Source organism: Culex quinquefasciatus, chromosome 3, assembly GCF_015732765.1.
Source record: "Culex quinquefasciatus strain JHB chromosome 3, VPISU_Cqui_1.0_pri_paternal, whole genome shotgun sequence".
Classification (NCBI taxonomy): Eukaryota; Metazoa; Arthropoda; class Insecta; order Diptera; family Culicidae; genus Culex; species Culex quinquefasciatus.
In genome coordinates, this window is record NC_051863.1 from 77,624,939 (window position 1) to 77,642,524 (window position 17,586).

The 17,586-nt window shown below is 38.8% G+C and overlaps 1 protein-coding gene across 1 annotated transcript in view; it reads left to right on the top strand.

Moving 5' to 3' along the window:
* LOC6037784 (protein AF-10) overlaps positions 1-16,540 on the top strand; it is a 45,606-nt gene extending 29,066 nt beyond the window's left edge. Inside the window, 7 exon segments of the mRNA XM_038258670.1 lie at positions 110-1,046; positions 1,048-1,377; positions 8,026-8,203; positions 8,284-8,547; positions 8,610-8,850; positions 13,281-13,566; positions 13,733-16,540. Of these exon segments, the coding sequence (XP_038114598.1) occupies positions 110-1,046; positions 1,048-1,377; positions 8,026-8,203; positions 8,284-8,547; positions 8,610-8,850; positions 13,281-13,566; positions 13,733-14,047 (2,551 nt within the window). The 3' untranslated portion in view covers positions 14,048-16,540.
* Positions 16,541-17,586: the final 1,046 nt, after the last annotated feature.

Consider the following 17,586-nt stretch of genomic DNA (forward strand, 5'->3'; position numbering starts at 1 on the left):
CAGTTCAGTTCAGTTCTTCACTCACATGGTATCTTACAATGAAACATGATCGATGCCTCCAACAAAAACGTCAATATTTTTTCTCCCACCCACTACCATTTGTACACAGATCACAATCAAGAGAACGTGGTGGTGGTACCGGAAGTGGAAACAACTCGGGTGGCGGCGGCGGCGGTGCTGGTAAAACACGAATCTCCAAAAAACGGTCACTGCAACAGCAGCAACAACAGCAACACCAACACCGTTCGTCCCCGCTCATCAGCTCCGGCACGTCGTCCTCTTCTTCCACCCCTTCTTCCTCTACCAACAACGCAATCTATCCGTCTAACGAGCCCACCACCACCACCACAACCTCCACCAGTCGTAGCTCTACGCCTAGTCACACTAACACGGCCAATGGTAACAGTAGTAACAGTAACACCGCTGCCGGACCGCAACTCCCGGAACGCCACTCTGCCCACAACTCCGACAAGCTTTCCCACTTTACGCCCTCCGCTTCTTCGTCGTCCTCCGTGACGGTCCCGGCCGTCAACGCGCTGGTCAGCTCTTCTAACACTGTCGTCCCTTCGGTCGGAACGCCGGTCATCGAGAGCGTTGGCTCGGTCGTTCCGGCAGCGTCTCCGCTGGTGGCCGCCAAACTCTTCCAAAGCAGCAGCACAACCCCGGACCACGGTCACGGCGGCGTCGGCACCAACCCCAGTAGCAATAACCATAATAACACCAGTAACAGTAGTAACAGTAACAACAGTAATAACGCTGTCGTGGTCACGCACACCGGCAGCAAGAAGCTTAGATCCTCGCAACCGTCGGTTGAAATACCCTCGCCATCTACTTCCAGAACGCCGGACAATAGTTTCGGTTCCAATGCGTCGTTTAGCGGTGGCGGCGGCCTCAAGTTCTCGTACGAAGCCCAAACCCCGACCACCACCATCCTCTCCGCAGCGGCAAATCCGGCCCAAATGGGGGCGACCTCGACGATCATCACCGCCCCACAGCCGATGGTGGTCAAAGAGTCGCCGCCCAGCTCGCCCGGATCGGACACGGGAGGAGTTACAGGGGGCTCGCGGCGGAAGCAACAAGCGCAACCGGAAGCTGTCGACCAACTCGAACGCTGGCAAGAGTGGTGTCGCTGTCGGCGTCGGAATCGTCGGCGATGCTGTCGGCGGTGGCGCCGGACCTCCTCTCGACGCCAAGGACAGTAAACTGTTCCAGAATGGAGTTGTGCACGCGACGCACATGCTCGGCAACCAGCTCAATCCGAACAGTACGGTGGCGCAGAAAATGTCCGACCAGCTGTGCATGGAGGTCGATGCGCACTCGTTCGTGGAGGCGCCGACGGCCATGCTGGGACCGCCGTTCCCAGGAAAGAGTCAAGCGGTAAGTTGGCTTCCCTTGGATCCATTTATAGATTGTTTTTCACCGATGGTAAAATTTAGGTCGGTAAATCAAAACAACACAATCCATTTTTTTCGTATTTCGGTAAGAAAACTAAAGCGGTATACGCACTTCGGAAGGAATCGGTCAAGAAAAATTTCAAATGGGCAACAGTGGCAGTGTAAGCAAGCCAGAGAGGGTGAAGAAAAGCCCCAAGAAATCGTTCCCTCTTCTTTGTTCTGCTGTTCGTAAAGCTGTTTCTTGACCCCTTTCCTTCCGATCAGCATACCAGCCTTAAGATAGTAGCGACAAAATCTAGATTTTATTTTGGAAAGGTCCTATAAGCTATTGTGTTTCATATGTTTATAGGATATATTAAAAAAAATAATAGTAACAACGTTGGAAATAATTGTTTTATAAAATATGTTTTGGAGTTGTTGTTTTATTGTTTTTTGATAGGCACTTTTTAGTTTGACACCCTTTTTGACACGGAGTTCACACACACTACCAAACGTTTGTTTAAAAAAGTGTCAAACCAAAAAGTGACCAACCACCGGGGGTTGAGTGTATTCCCCATAAATCATCATAAACATTGCACGTAATTTTTGTCAGTCCCTTGGCGAGAGGGGGAAAATCCTTATTTGCGGCTGACAATTAGAAAATGCTTGTGCTGTTGAATAGAAGGAAAAGTTTGATATTTTTTCTTTAAATTAAAAGAAAAGAACAAAATTGAACACGGGATGGGTAAAAGAGAAGGGGAAAAAGGAGAAGCAAAAGAAAAAACGAAAGATAAATGAAGAGAGAGAGAGCATGAGCATGAGAGAGAGAGAGAGATAGAGAGAGAGAGAGAGATAGAGAGAGAGAGAGAGATAGAGAGAGAGAGAGAGAAAAGATAAGAGAGGGAGATAGAGAAAATAGAAGAGAGAGAGAAAAGAAAAGAGAGAGATAGAGAAAACAAAAGAGAGATAAAAGAGAAAAAAAAGTAAGGTATTAGCAGGGTTGTCAAGTGGCCAGATGAATATGGGAAGGTCTGATGTTTAAAGTTTCAGCCAAAATAAGTTATAAGTTTTTTTTGTTTGTAGTTTTATCATATTCGAACTAAATGATGTCTCTGTATACGATAAAAGGCTTGCCCTTATGTATATTTTTGAAATAAAGATACAAATACAAATACAAATAATGATAATCATAAAGTGAATATCGAAAAGTTTAGTAATGTTTTATGAAAATGTAAATTCAACAAATTTGAGGTCGAATAAATCAACCTACACACTTTTTAATAATTTAATATTCTTCCTCCCCTTCGCCAATGTGTGATTTCAAAATGTTTGATTGCCATATTTTTCGAGACATCTTGTCGGTAGATTGAAAGAAATATAGAAAGAGGAAAAGAGTACATCTCTCAGAGAAATAAAACAGATAGATAGAAAAAGAGATAAGGAGATGGAACGAGAGATTTACAAGATAGATAGAGGAAGAGAAAATATGATTGAACGAGAGATGAACATCTTGACCGAGCCACGTAGCCCAGTGGTAACGCTTCCGCCTCGTAAGCGGTAGATCGGGGTTCAAATCCCGGCTCGGACCAACACAACTGGTGATCTTTTCCCTTCTGGAATCGATTGCTTATTAAAGGGAAGGTAGTGTATCGTCACAAACTGGACCTTATCACGACACCTTAGGGAGGCGACCTATGGAATGTTAACATTAACCTTAACATGTTAACATTAAGTTGAGAATGAAACTGCCACTGAATCCGCTTTGTAAATGCCGGCCCCGATACTCTTCAAGGGTGTTCCCCTCAGGAACTGGGAAAGATTTACTTTTTTACTTGACTAGAGATAAACAAAATAGATAGAAAGATCGATATATAGAAAGATACATAGAAAGATAGAGAGATAGAAAGTTAGAGAGATAGAAAGTTAGAGAGATAGATAGATAAAAAGATAGATAGATAGATAGATAGAGAGAGAGAGAGAGAGAGAGAGAGAGAGAGAGAGAGAGAGAGAGAGAGAATTAATTTTACTGAAGAAACATAAATCGTCGCTAACATTACAAATAGCGCCACAATACAGCACAGAAAACCAGTTTGCAACATAGAACAGAGAGTTGCTCTACGAATATAACATCAAAGAGAAATCTAGAAAACCCCTAATACCACATAATTTGGCTAACAGGATTTTTAAAAATGGGTATACAAAAGAATAAGGTAGAGCGTAATGGAAAAGATACACAATTTGAGGAAAACATCACGTAAGACAACACAGAAAAAGGAGATAGAAAAGAACAAAAGTAGAGGAACAAAAATTAGACCAAAATAAGCAAGGGTGATGGAGAAAAATTATGTCTAATCTAATCTAATCTAATCTAACCCTAGCGCAGCCAGTCTTTCGAGGGCATCCTGGAAAATGTCTTAGGTTGATTAACGCCTAGCATCCTCTTGTCATTATTAACAATTGCAGTGCCTCAATGCAATAAATTGCTTAGCAGAGGCGACGCGTGGCCAAAATGTTTACCTGTTCAAACAATCTTTTCAGTAATTTTCAAGTTTTTTAGCTCAATTATATTTAAAAAATATCTTTTATACATGATAAAGAGAAATTAGATGATGTTAGCAATATTGTTGTGAGAATTATTGATCACATGATTTTTATTGAAATAGTAACTTTTTCAAATTACAGTAATGATCATCCTTTAAGAAGTGTAAAATTGAAATGTTTTTTACATTGTAGTTTTCTATAATTAGCTTGTTTTGTAAATGAATAAAAAACTAAATCAAAACTCAAAAATGAGGCGTAATCCAACCACAAGTTTTTCCCTGGAGTTTTCTTTAGAATGACTTCTCTTATGTTCCATTGGATTAGATTAGAGCAAAATTGTTAATTATTTTCAAATCTCACTAAGCAAACCTTCCGGATGTTGACCATTCTAATCCTGAAATCACGTGCTCTAGTTTCCTGACCAAAACAATTAGGCCATAAAAAATTTATTTTACGTTTCTCTTCAAAATTTCCCTAAAAAACTAGAAGAGAAAAAATTAATATCGATGATAATAAAAATTTTCATTTATCAAAAACTCGTGCAATCGATTGGACGTTTAACCTTAATTTTTGCATTGATTTTCAAAATGGGCTTTTTAAGCATATAACAAATTTTGAATTGATAGCCACAAATAAAAAATAATTGCCATAATTAAGTATAAAAAGTCTGAGTTTTTTTGTTTTTTTACTGCGTCTCATATCTCAATATAAATCCATAAAATAAAATAAAAAACATCACTTTATAAAATTTTCCGAAAAAAAAATTTAAACGATCAAAACTCAAGAATTCAAACCAAGTAGACATTATTACGACAGCTTATTTAAGCTTTGTTTTTATTTTTGTTTTTGTACAAATAACTTTTGAAGTAAATTATCGTATGCTTGGTAGGTTAAAGATTTCGTTCTATTTTCTTCCAAATTATTTTGCAAATCTGTCGATATGAACATGCTTGCTTACTTTTGACAGGGCTATTTATTACTTTATTTCAGTTAAAAACGCTTTTTTGAAGCAACATTTTTAAAAAGTTTTACTAAAATATTTGAGCAAGCACGCCAAATCGTCTTGGAATCATGGAACAGCCAAGCGCATTCGTGTCCATAGAGCTCTCAATGAAAATCTAACGCGCACTGAAAATCCTCCCAGCAGCCACCAACCTGTTCGGATTTTCCATGCACGTGTTCCCATACAACGCATCAAAATACACAGAAAGCCGCCCCTATATGTACACGCTGGACGGTATGAATGTGGTAGTTCAGGGTGTGCATGAAAGCTTTTGCACAGTCGACATAAAATCGCGCGAGCCGAGACGCGAGCAGGGAGAGAGCAAAGTTCAAAGAGAGAGAGAGAAAAACTCCAGATTTTGCTCTCTCCCTGCTCGCGTCTCGGCTCGCGCGCTTTTATGTCGACTGTGCAAAAGCTTTCATGCACACCCTGAACTACCACATTCATACCGTACAGCGTGTACATTAGGGTGTAATATGGTTGTATGGAAAAAAATAAAGTTGTCCAAATTTAGCGAGCACAGCAATTTTTCAGTTCCTTTTGGGGTCCTAAACAACTCCCCAAAGTTTGGGAACGATTGGTTCAGTCCTCACATTGCGCAAAGCGATTCAATTTCCATATAAATTGTATGGGAAAAACATTTTTGGATTTTGATTTTGATATTTACACGCTACTAAAACGATTGTATTCGGATTCTGGATGTGTCTACAACTTTCCCCAAGAGAATGGTGCTAGCTTGTCGCTGAAAGAAGATACAGCGTCCTCAAAACTCGTCTAAAACGTGTTTTTGATCGAAAATCACGTTTTAGACGAGTTTTGAGGACGCTGTATCTTCTTTCAGCGACAAGCTAGCACCATACTCTCTTGGGGAAAGTTGTAGAGCACATTCCAGAGCATCCGAATATGAATCCGGTTTTAGTACAGCGTGAAACGTGGATTTTGTAAATATCAAAATCCAAAAAAAAATGTTTTTCCCATACAAATTTATATGGAAAATTGAATCGCTTTGCGCAATGTGAGGACTGAACCAATCGTTCCCAAACTTTGGGGAGTTGTTTAGGACCCCAAAAGGAACTGAAAAATTGCTGTGCTGGAAAATCGATTTTCATATTACACCCTAGTGTACATATTGGGGCGGCTTTCTGTGTATTTTTTGATGCGTTGTATGGGAACTCGTGCATGGAGAAATTCGAACAGGTTGGTGGCTGCTTGGGAGGATTTTCAGTGCGCGTTAGATTTTCATTGAGAGCTCTATGGATTCGAATGCGCTTGATTGTTTCATGATTCTAAGAAGAGTTGGCATGTTCGTTCAATTATTTTGATGAACATATTTTAATTCTTTCTTCATAAAGAAATCAAAATGATCCACCTGTCCTATGAACAGGTGGACGCGACGCCTCTGTTGCTTAGAAACATCACAAACGTTAAAGCGGCCAGGCCAACTGCGTAAAGTTAACCGCAAAGATGATTCGTTGAAGTGGATTGAGTTTGAGCACGAGTGTTCAAACCACAATACATTTCTGAATCTACAGGGGAGGAAGAAACGTGGGGATCCCCCGCTCACGTTCCTATATATAAAAGCAATGATTCGTTGGGAGCACCATGCTAAGAAGTTTTGGTGCTCCGGGACCCTCGGGGATGGGACATTGTATTTCCACAAATGCCCTGGACATTTTTTGCCGTGGTTATAGCGCCACAACTCGCTCGGGTGATGGAGAAAAATTATGTGGTAAATAGAGGGTGACGAGCGGGAATTCCCGGGAAAAATTTCCCGGGAAATCGCCCATTTTTGGATCTCTCGATTCCCGGGAAATTCGGTCGAGACTCCCGAGAATTTTTTAACTTATAAATATTGAAGCAAACATAGATAAACTAATAAGAAAAACATTTTGAAAAAATTGTTTTGAACATTTAATGTTCGATGTTCGATGTTCAATTTCGAAAAAACCAATGCTTCTCTAATCTTCTTATCCAGAAAGTTTAAACTTTAACTTGTCAAAAATTCCAAACGCTAGAATTGAGAAAAATTTGGACCCCAAAATTTACCTTTAAAAATATTTACCAGTTACACCCCAGACATGAAATCAAATGTTTTATTTTCAAATATTTTTTTTTTAATTATTTCTAAGAGGGAAAAGATTTTTCAAGTTAAGTTTATTTCCATAATCTTCTCTTGAGCATAGCAATCCTCATAATCTAGTTTTTTGTGAACATATGTTGACCTCAAAAATAACAAAAAAAGTTGAATTTGTTGTTTTCAGTCGATGTTTATCATATTGCAAAATTCCCGATACTGGAAAATTATATATTAGTTATATTAGTTATTTTTTTTACAAAAATCTAATAACAACTTTGTGCAACTTTTGAAAAATGACTCAGTGCGAATTAAGATTCGTAAACATTTTAAACTATAATTTTGAGTCTTAAAAGCTCAGGAAACGATTTTGTATTTTCAAAAAAATCAAAAAGTTTCATATAGTTCCTTAAAATTATGAGGCTGCTTAAATTACCGTCTCATAGAATTAGTATAAATCAATTGTAACTGAATTTATTAAAAACAAAAACAAATTTATTACTTTTCATTTTATTAAATTTTAGCACTATTGGCATAGTAAAAAAACTCCCGGGTCCCGGGAATTCCCGGGAAATGGCCAAATTCAACTCTCGATTCCCGGGAAATTGAAAATCTCGAGAATCGTCACCCTCTAGTGGTAAAGAAGAGGGAATAAGGGAGGGATAAAGGAAAAATAAATAGAACAGAGAAAAAATATTAAAACTGCAGCGATAGTGAGACAGATAGACAGTAACAATAGAGTGAGAATGAAATGAATACAAGTGGAGGAGTACAAGTAGAGAGTTAAAGAAAAAAAGGAATGTTATACAAGAGATATTATTAAAATAGTGAAAGAGACGGATCTAGGACTTAATGGAAATAAAGGTCAGCAATTTACAACAAATATTCCAAAGGGAACCAAAGAAAAAATGCATATAGTTCGAAAATTGACAAAATTTATAAAAAAAACCATCTGTTCGTTATAAAAACCAACCTTAACATAAACAATTCTCTTAGAAAATATTTCAAAATTTAACACTTTCCATCTCCCTTAGGCCCGATCCAGCAACGCGACCGCTCCCCAACCGGCCCCACCCTCGCTCAGCTCGATGCTGTCGGGCAGTGGGACGGCCACCGCCAACGGTAACACCCCCCAGAGTCTGGAGCAGCTGCTCGAGCGGCAATGGGAACAAGGATCTCAATTCCTGATGGAGCAGGCGCAACATTTCGACAGTGAGTCCGCTATCCGCGTCCATGTCCTGGCCGCCCTTCGATACTGATGGTTTGTTTTTTTTTGTGTTTCTTGTTTATAGTCGCATCGTTACTGTCCTGCCTGCACCAATTGCGAAGTGAAAACATCCGGCTTGAGGATCACGTGAACAACCTGGTTGCGCGGAGGGATCACCTGCTGGCAGTTAACGCGAGATTGGCAATTCCGTTGAACCCGGCCGCTCTGGGAGGGGTTGGTCTTGGGGGAGGGGGAGGAGGAAGTGGTGGTGGCGGCGCCAGTGGTGGAACAGGAGGAGGCCCTTCGGGGACGGTAGGTGGAAGTGGTACCGGTTCCGCGGGATCTCAAGGTATGTTGACTTGAATGCGTTGATGATAATTCTAAACAGCAAGACACATGTGACTTTTGCAGGTCAATTCAACAACATGCACGGCAACGGACCGCACGAAGGAGGTGGAAGTACGACGACCACGACGAGCGCCATCTCCAGCCGGAGTAGTCGGATACAGCAGCATCAGTCCCAGCAGCAGCAGCAACAGCAAACACAATCTCACTTTGGCAGCAACTCTACCGGTCAGTTACCACTGGAAAATGGTATCGACTTTAGACACTCAAACACGACACACCAGAACACCAACAGCTCATCGATCAGGTAAGGAACCAACCTGCGGGAAATCACCCGGAAAGCAATCCTTTTTTCCTCTCTTTGTTATAATTTTCCACCATTTATTTATTTACGAATCGTTTTTTTTTTCTTTCTATTGTGCTCTTTATTTCTATATCTTTGGCCTTCTCCGTCTATCACACAATCGAATCACAAATTTGCGCGCCTCAGCGAAAAACCCAACACAATCTACGTCAACTTTTGAAAGGAATCAAAAGTGGTGGTGGTGGTGATTCCTGCTGGTTTCTGTCTCCTCCTTCTCCGAACGGGTTGGCCTAGCCAATCTCTGCTGCCTGGTTACACACACACACTCTTGTAGCCGACGCACGCCGGACACACGCGGGACTTGTCTAAAGTTTATCTGGCAATTTAGCTGTTTAGCGCGATAGGAAAAGTGATTTATTTTGTCTGTTTTTAGTTTTTACTTCGGAACAAATGTTTTTTTTTTTTTCGTTTTCTTTAGTTGGCTGCAAAATGCTTTTTAACACTTTATACTTTTATTTTTGTATAAAAAAATAATAAAGTAAACTGTCCTGCCTTCTAGGTTTAGTTATTATTTTTCAGTTATACAATAATTTATACTTGGTTTACAAGTAAAACGTCAGACTAGTTGAAGGTATCGACCAGAAATATTTAATTTAATTATTTTTAGTAAATAAAATTTAATTGGATTCGACTAAATTCTGTTTTTTACTTTCATTCGTTTCGAACACACCCTTGCTTTATTTTTTCCTATTGTTGAGAGAAATGTTCTGTTCAGTTCCTTCATTTTTTGTCTTTTTCCCTGGGAAGGTTGTGGGTCTTTTGCAGCTCAAGTGGATGCCCCTACACATTTCATATGATACAATTAATTTTTTTTTTCATTTCTGCTAACCAGTCTTAATACAATGCTTTTGAGTAGGCTTAGTGATTTTTCACGCTAAAAAAATGCAAATTTCACGGGGACCCTAATTCCAAAACACACGCCGATCGTGAATTATTGAAAATAAACCTGAAATTCTTATGTTAAAATTACAGAAACTAATTCTTTTGCTTCAATATATATACATTTATCAATAATCTTCACTAAATGTGTCACGTTCAAACCCGAGCAGACGGAAACAACTTGGGATTAACATTTTTTGATACTTGAAAATATTGTGGATTTAGTTGGTAGCTGAATTTTCTGGCATCTTCTCACGGTCGTGGATAGACCTAGGGGTTCTCAATTGGAGTGAAAAAGTTCAAGTTATAGAAAAAATATGGATTAAAATTTGGCTTTTTAATCACTTCTTGGACATTAGGAATAATGGTTTGTACATGCTCGCAAATTTTTTATTCAGTCGAAGAAATATTATTTTTCTTGAAACATTATTTAATTTTTAACCACATGATCACCCCTAATTCTGGAGCGATGCCGCCATCACGCGACCGCGTGCTCCGTTTGTTTGTCAACAAAGCTGCAGCTGGATGGTGAGACGAAGTGAGAGGGGGAAGGGTTTTGACATTTTTATGCCCGCATCTGGCCCGCCGCCTATTTCGTCGGTTACCAATTCGAGCCAAACATTTCATTAGGGCACAAAACCAAAACGTAAACATTCGGGATTATTCCACTATTCCATTCTGTTGGGAGAACGTCCCTATTACGACGCGGCGACTCATCCGCTGACATCTGTCAGCTCGATAGACGTCAACCGCGCCGGAAGTTCGAGTGGAGAAATCATTATTGTTCGACCCTAGCAAGTAGACGCACACGTTTTGTATTTCTGAAAATAAACTTTAAATTTGTTGGTTGCGTACTACAGTTTCTACTTATTCGATAATCCAACACATTCAATAGTACACTCCCTACATGCCCTCCAAGAATCAGATTGATAACAAACAATTTCCTATTGAAAAAATCAAAAACACAAAAGGGCACATAACCATTTTCACTGCAAACCAAAAAAAAAGTTCAAATGTGCCCTTTTATTTTTCGTTAGGTTTTCGTACTTGAGGAACTTTGTGTGTTTTAAAATGAACTTTTCATACATTCTCAACACTAATTCACTACAAAAAAAAGTTTGGTTTACTTTTCACCAAGGATTTCTGCAGAGAAAAACTTCGTCAAAAAACAATATTTAATACGGTCCAGCGGCTGCTATTCAGTACACTTTAGAAGAATTTTTATGTTTCACGTACCTCATTTACACTATTCAATCACAAAACTTCACCAATTATCAAAATTTCTACTGAATTCCTCATTATTTCTAACTAAACAAAAGGGCCCGTAAACATCATTCCAAACAACAATGCGGTGACAGCACTTTAGTGCCCTTTCAGCTCTTTTCGAAATTGCATTTAGAAAGGGCCCATTATGAACAACAGTTGGAAAGTTAAAAGGGCCTAATAACGAAATTTTCTTAATTTATGAGTTTTATTGCGAAAATCAACAAAAATTAAGAAGCATTTAAGCAGAGTTGAGGATAATGATGTGTTTTATAGTATCATCAGTTAAAATACCAACAGTCAGGCTTCTTTTTAAATAGGAATTGAAACAAGTTGTCCACTTTTGCAAGCGATTTTCTCGAATCGCGGTTTTTGGTTTTGTGCCCTAATGAAATGTTTGGCTCGAATTCTGGAGTTTTTTTTTAAAAGGTCCAATTAACCAATATTTCAGTTTTTGCTTTTGGGTGTTTTTAAAACCCCTGACTCAAGTCGGTTTCAAAACACCCAAAAGCAAAAACTGGAAATTTGGTTTATTGGACCTTTAAAAAACTCCAGAATTGTTGAGCCGACGGTCGTTTCCAACCAGGGTTGCCAGGTTGCCAGGGAATGCCAGGTTTTTCAAGTGTCAGCCAGAATAAAGATTCATCCTTCTCAGTGCCAGATATTGACAGATTTTGCCAGATTTTTACTTCATGATTTTAATTGAAAATCAAAAATATTAGAATGTGTATATTTTACCTTTTCTAGGCTTTGAAAACAGTTGAAACACCTGAATTCTACAAACTTTTGAATTCATTTATATTCTCCCCCATCTTCACCATTGATATTTGTTAGATTTTCTTCTGCCAGATTTTTCAAGATTTTTGATCGATACTTTGCCAGATTTTCTAAATTTTTACCTGGTAACCCTGTTTCCAATGACCGAGTCCAGCAAGGTACTGATCGTACAATATTAGGCCAAAAAATATTATTTTATTTATAACAAGGTTTGTTATTCGTCGTTATGATTTTTTGTTGTTGGATTGTTATTGTAATAACAGACTAATATCATTTTTAGCTACTCTTCGAACAAATCAAGAGTTTTCTTAATGGTTCTATAAACATATGAAAGACAATAGCTTATACAGGATGGCCACTCAAGTCGGGAAAAAGTCGGGAATTCGCCAAAAGTCGGGAAAAAGTCGGGATTTGTGATTTATTTTGTCAAAAAGTCACGAATCCCAAGAATACTTGTTTGAGAATTATTTACTAACTCTTGACTTTTTTTTAATATTTTGTACAATTTTCAAGTTAAATCTACACAATTCTTATTGAGTAACTAACTTCACTCACGAAAAGTAGCATTTATAGTGAAAATTTCCTGGCATCACTGGTTCACTCCAACAGGCGCTGCACCAGCATGTTGGTGGCAACCCTTTGTTCTTTTTTTGCCTTCGCTTCTCGCTCGGTTTTCTTCAGCCTTCGATTGGAATGGGTAGTCAAAATTGAAACGTCAAAAGACTTAACGAATGAATTGCGATATTCTAGGTCTAGGTCATCCGAAACATCCCCAAGTTGGGGCCTATGTGTTTACCGCCGTACATGCATGAGGTAGGCCATTTTCGACTCGCGTAGCTTCAGGGTGTTTCGACTAGCAGAGATATGATTTGCTGGGGTGTCCTAGGTCATCCAAAGATATTGTATTTTTCCTGTTGAGATTTTTTACGTAACGGCCTACGGTTCTACCGCTGTTACAAGGCCAAGATAGCTTCAGGAAGCTTTCTTGATCATCGTTGATCGGAAGGCACGCCGTCGCATGAGTTCTGTTAGGTTATTGTATTAAAAATCACACGCTAAGGGGTTGCATACAAGTAAATCGGCAAAAATATCGTCGCAGGTCCTGTCGCTAGCAATCAGACTCAAATTTGGGATTCAGGCTCAGTACACCTAGGGGGTCACTTTTTTACATAATTCCAAAACTAACCTGAATAACAATACAACTTTTTGTAGAGGTAAACTGGTTAATTATTAGTTTATGATGGTAAAAACTTTGACAAAAGAAACCAAAGGTTTAACTTCTAATCAATAGCATTGAAGGTGAATGCTGCTAAGTCAAAGGCCAATTGTGAACGATGACCATATTTTAGTTTCCTTTATCTTCTAACCATGTAAGCACAATTTATTATTTTATCTTTATTTAATGCGAGCCACATATAACTCCATAATGAACCCCAAAATAACAACTTTTCCAGGCATCACTCCCCGTCAAGTCAATCCTATCCAAACCCATCCAACTCAACCGGTCGACAGCCTCCACCAACATCCTTAGCATCGGCGGCAACGGCGTCTTCGAACGTCGTCGGATCTATGCCTCCGGAACAACCCCCGCCCTCGTCACACTCCCGACGAGGTGGCGGCGGCAGCAACTCAAGCAACGCACCCAGTAGCAACAGTACCTCGTCATCGTCGTCATCTTCGGCGGCGGCAGCTTCGGTGTATCAAAGCCAGCAGCAAACGATTTACAACACCGCCCATCAGGTAGAGTAGACTCGATGTCGGAAGAAGCGGTTAGATCCGTTGAATCATTCATAAACTCATTCAATCACCTTCATTCGAAAATCTCACGAGTGCGTGTGTGCTTGCGTTTGTGTAGAGCAAGAGCGTGTGGAATAGTTTCATCACGAATTGTTTTTCAACCACCTAGATTCCGCTCTTGTTGGAGCATCACCAACAGGAGCACCATTCCCAACAGCCACCACAGCAACAGCAGCAGCAGCAACCTCCTCACCATCTCCGGCAAACGCCACCGACCGTTCCGTCGACATCACGTTCGCACGGGGCGTCACGTGGCGGTTCCAACCTGGGACCGTCCGCCCACCAGCTGCACCTTCACCATTCCCATCCATCCCACCATCCTTCTTCGTCGTCGTCGTCTTCATCGGCACACGCGCCACATCCACCCCCACAACAACAACAACCGCAGCATCAGCAGCCGCTTCCGCAGAGGCAACGGCACTAGGCTTAAAGAAAAAGACACGGGTTGACACCATGTTGCAGATATTAATATAAATATTACAACAACAACAAATTGTGTACATAAAGTTTTAGCAATTCAACACATACAAAAGCACAACAAAAACAAACACACATTTAACACCCACCCTTCTCACTATGCGAATTAGTTTGAACAAAAAAAAAAACTTCCTTTCGGAAAGACTGCTACCGGAATGGGGGCACCGTCAAAATCAGCACCCAAATCTGATTATCATCGGTGCATGCCAAATACCAAAAGACTTTCACCCATTGAATGCGTCTTCAGCACCCACTCACCGCAAAAAAAAAGAAATCACCAAAATTTATCCCGGGCAATCTCTCTCCGGCAGAGTTGCTTTTCTGCACTCTGTTGTCAACGTTCTCGCGCTCGCACTATTGTTCGAGAAATTTGATTATTTCTATCTGTATTACAAAAAAAAACTTCCTTGCTTTTTGCCTGTTTTTGAAGCCGCCATAAGTCAGGGGTATTAAAAAATTGTAATTATTGGTCCCCTTCAACAAAAAAAAAATCCATACTATAATTTGAAACGCATTTAGCACATTTGGTTAAAGTTTTGGCAAATAAGAAAGCTTAATGATTTTGTTTTAGCAAGCAAAAACTACTAAAGGATGTAATAGACTACGGCAAACAAGTCTGCCTGCTTTGTTTGTTTGCAGAAACGGCAGCCTATATGACTTTGTTTGCGAGTTTGGAAAACGGTCAAACACAATAAAGTGCAAGTTTGTTTGTTTGTTTGCCATAGTCTAATACCTCCTAGTTTCTAGGGACTTCAAAAAGAATAAAGAGATGCATAAGTCCATGCACTATTTCTTGTTTTTAAAGCTCTCCGATCGGGCTCAACATTTTCTGGGGGTTCCTTGACCAAGAAAATAAACCCGTTTTTTTTGTTTGGCCATTAGGCCACCGTGTTATGGTGGTACCAAAAATGGAAATGTTTATCAATTTTCGCCAAAACCACATATTGAAATTGAAGTTGTTAAAGACGCACAAATGATGCAAACGGGAAAAATCAACTTTATTCACTAAAACTGCGATAGGTTGAAAAATTTGAACAATGACTTATACTTTTCTGGGCACTGGAATATCAGTAGTTGAAAGACCCCTTTCCTTCCGAACTCCGTATTAGCCTTTAATATATTTTCAAACTTTTAAAGAACCATTGCACTTTTTGAAACGTTAGCTACTGGGAATAATTTGATAATTGGTTCAAATTTGTATATATGATAACTCTTATTTAGACCACAACAATACCACATTGAAGCCATGAGACTTTTTTGAGTATTTTTTCGAGGTATATCCAATTCTTTGAATTTTTATACAGGTTATTTTTGCAACTTTAATCGGACCCTGAAAAATTAAAGAGTCCACAAAAAATTAACGTTTTGTAGGGGAAAATGCATTTGCCTCGGGCATTTATTTAAGACTTTTCGGTATTTTAACGTTCTACATATTACAGTTCCTTAAAAAGTAAGAGTTGACATAACAGAACAGAATTGTAAAACTATCAAAGATACAGAAATTTCCCTATATTTTTTTTTCTCACGGATCTGAATGCATTGAATTCGAAATGCAAATTAAATATTGGCTCAATATTGATGAATTTTATTTTTTCTAATATGTACCTCTTTAAAAAAAGATCTTAAAATAGCTATGCCCCACCCGAAAAAAAGCTAACAAAAAAGTAATTTAATAAACATCAACCATAATGAAATGCTTTTTGAATTTAAGTCTGTTCCATTCATCGTTTTTATTTTCCCACCTTAAGTTATTTGTTTACAAAAACATCAAAAAGATACTCACATTATGGATCACAACTCCAAATTAGTCCGTAAGCAAGTAGCAAAATGTGCAACGCAGTAATGTTGTAAATAAAATTTTAAACTCTTTTTTTTTCGAAGTCATGCCATCTGTATTGAGATCAACTTCTAAAGCAAGTTAGGAATCGTTAGTCGAGTACGTTAAAAACCCTGAATTGGCGTTTGCTCCCGATTGACCTTTTTTTGTTTTTGTATGCATTTTATGTTTTCAACTAGCAAATTGTTAAGCTTCGTAAATGCATTGGATTATTTTCGTGGACATCGTCGTAGCAATATAGTTTGATGTGAAATAATTGTAAACCACAGCCACAGACAGACAGCACACTCAGGTAATTCATGCTCTGTTTACTTTTGGTATTGCAAAGTTACAGTTGAACAGGCTTTGTGCGCTTAAAACAGAGGCAAAGTGAATAATGGTTGATTCGTTTGCACAAAAATCTATTGGCAGAATACATTTCAAGAGGAAACACATTGTGTGAAGTAACGTAAGTCGTTAAAGAAAAGCAAAATATCCAGCAAATGCATGATCTATTCGAATTAGTGAGAAATAGAAACCCTTACAAAAATACCTAAAGAGTGTCGAAAGCACGCTGTATCGCGATATCTAGTGCAATGAAGAAATAAAATGAAACTATCACAATTTAGCCTTATTCAAATGGCGGAATATCACATCCTTAACTCAATCCAATCAGAAGAGGTAATCAAAAAATCACTTTTGTTTCTGAAATTTTCAAATAAAATTGGCAGCAACACAAGCCTCGCGTCAACTGCGGTGGCAACAAAACGGCTAATTTTCAAACGCACACGTTAAACGATACAAATACGTTGAAAAAATGGGGTTTTAGTCAGTGCTTGCATGCAACAATACAGTACTTGTTCGGTAACTGGTCTGAAAACGTAGCCCAGTCATCGAATGCTGCTCGCTAACTGGGCTGAACGAAAAATTACGATAGGACCACCGATGCATAATATTTTCCTGATGAAATATAAAAATAAAAGTCACTCAAATTTATTTACAATGCTTACTTTTCATTTTTCTCCCTGGAGATGGAGCCACACGTTGCCGTCGTTTCATGGCTATTTGCAAAGATGGTTTCCGATGTTGATATATATCACACATTTATTTTATATTTATATACTTGTGTTGATAGAAATCACAGCAGTTATAATACGTAAAATTGCAAGATATTGATTTTTTTCATTTGAATCTCAATATTCTTGTTCGTAAAATCTGTTAGGAACAGGTTTAAATCTGTTTGATAATGGGGAGGAATAGTTAGTTTTTTGTAACTTTTTTTAGGTTGTTTAATAATTCCAGTTATGTGTAAACCAGTTAAGTAATGCTATCAGAATCTCTGATTTAAATTGAAGTGGTATACTACTAATTTTGAATTGTCAAAAAATCCATAGAGTCTCGATCAATCAATAATGAAATGATATCGGCCAAAATTCGTTAATCTGTTGAACTAACGGTTTTCGGATTGTGGTTGTATCGACCATTGTTGCAAATCGAGGGTCTACTAGAGTTTTGACGATCAAATAGAGCCTAACATTTCAAAAGGACACACAGGTGTGAACAGGATTGTGTCTCTTTCACTCAAATGATAGTTTACATAAGGTATGATAGGGATACACTCTTGTTTGCAAAGCTTGTGTGCTCTAATGAAATGGAAGGCACGAAATAGT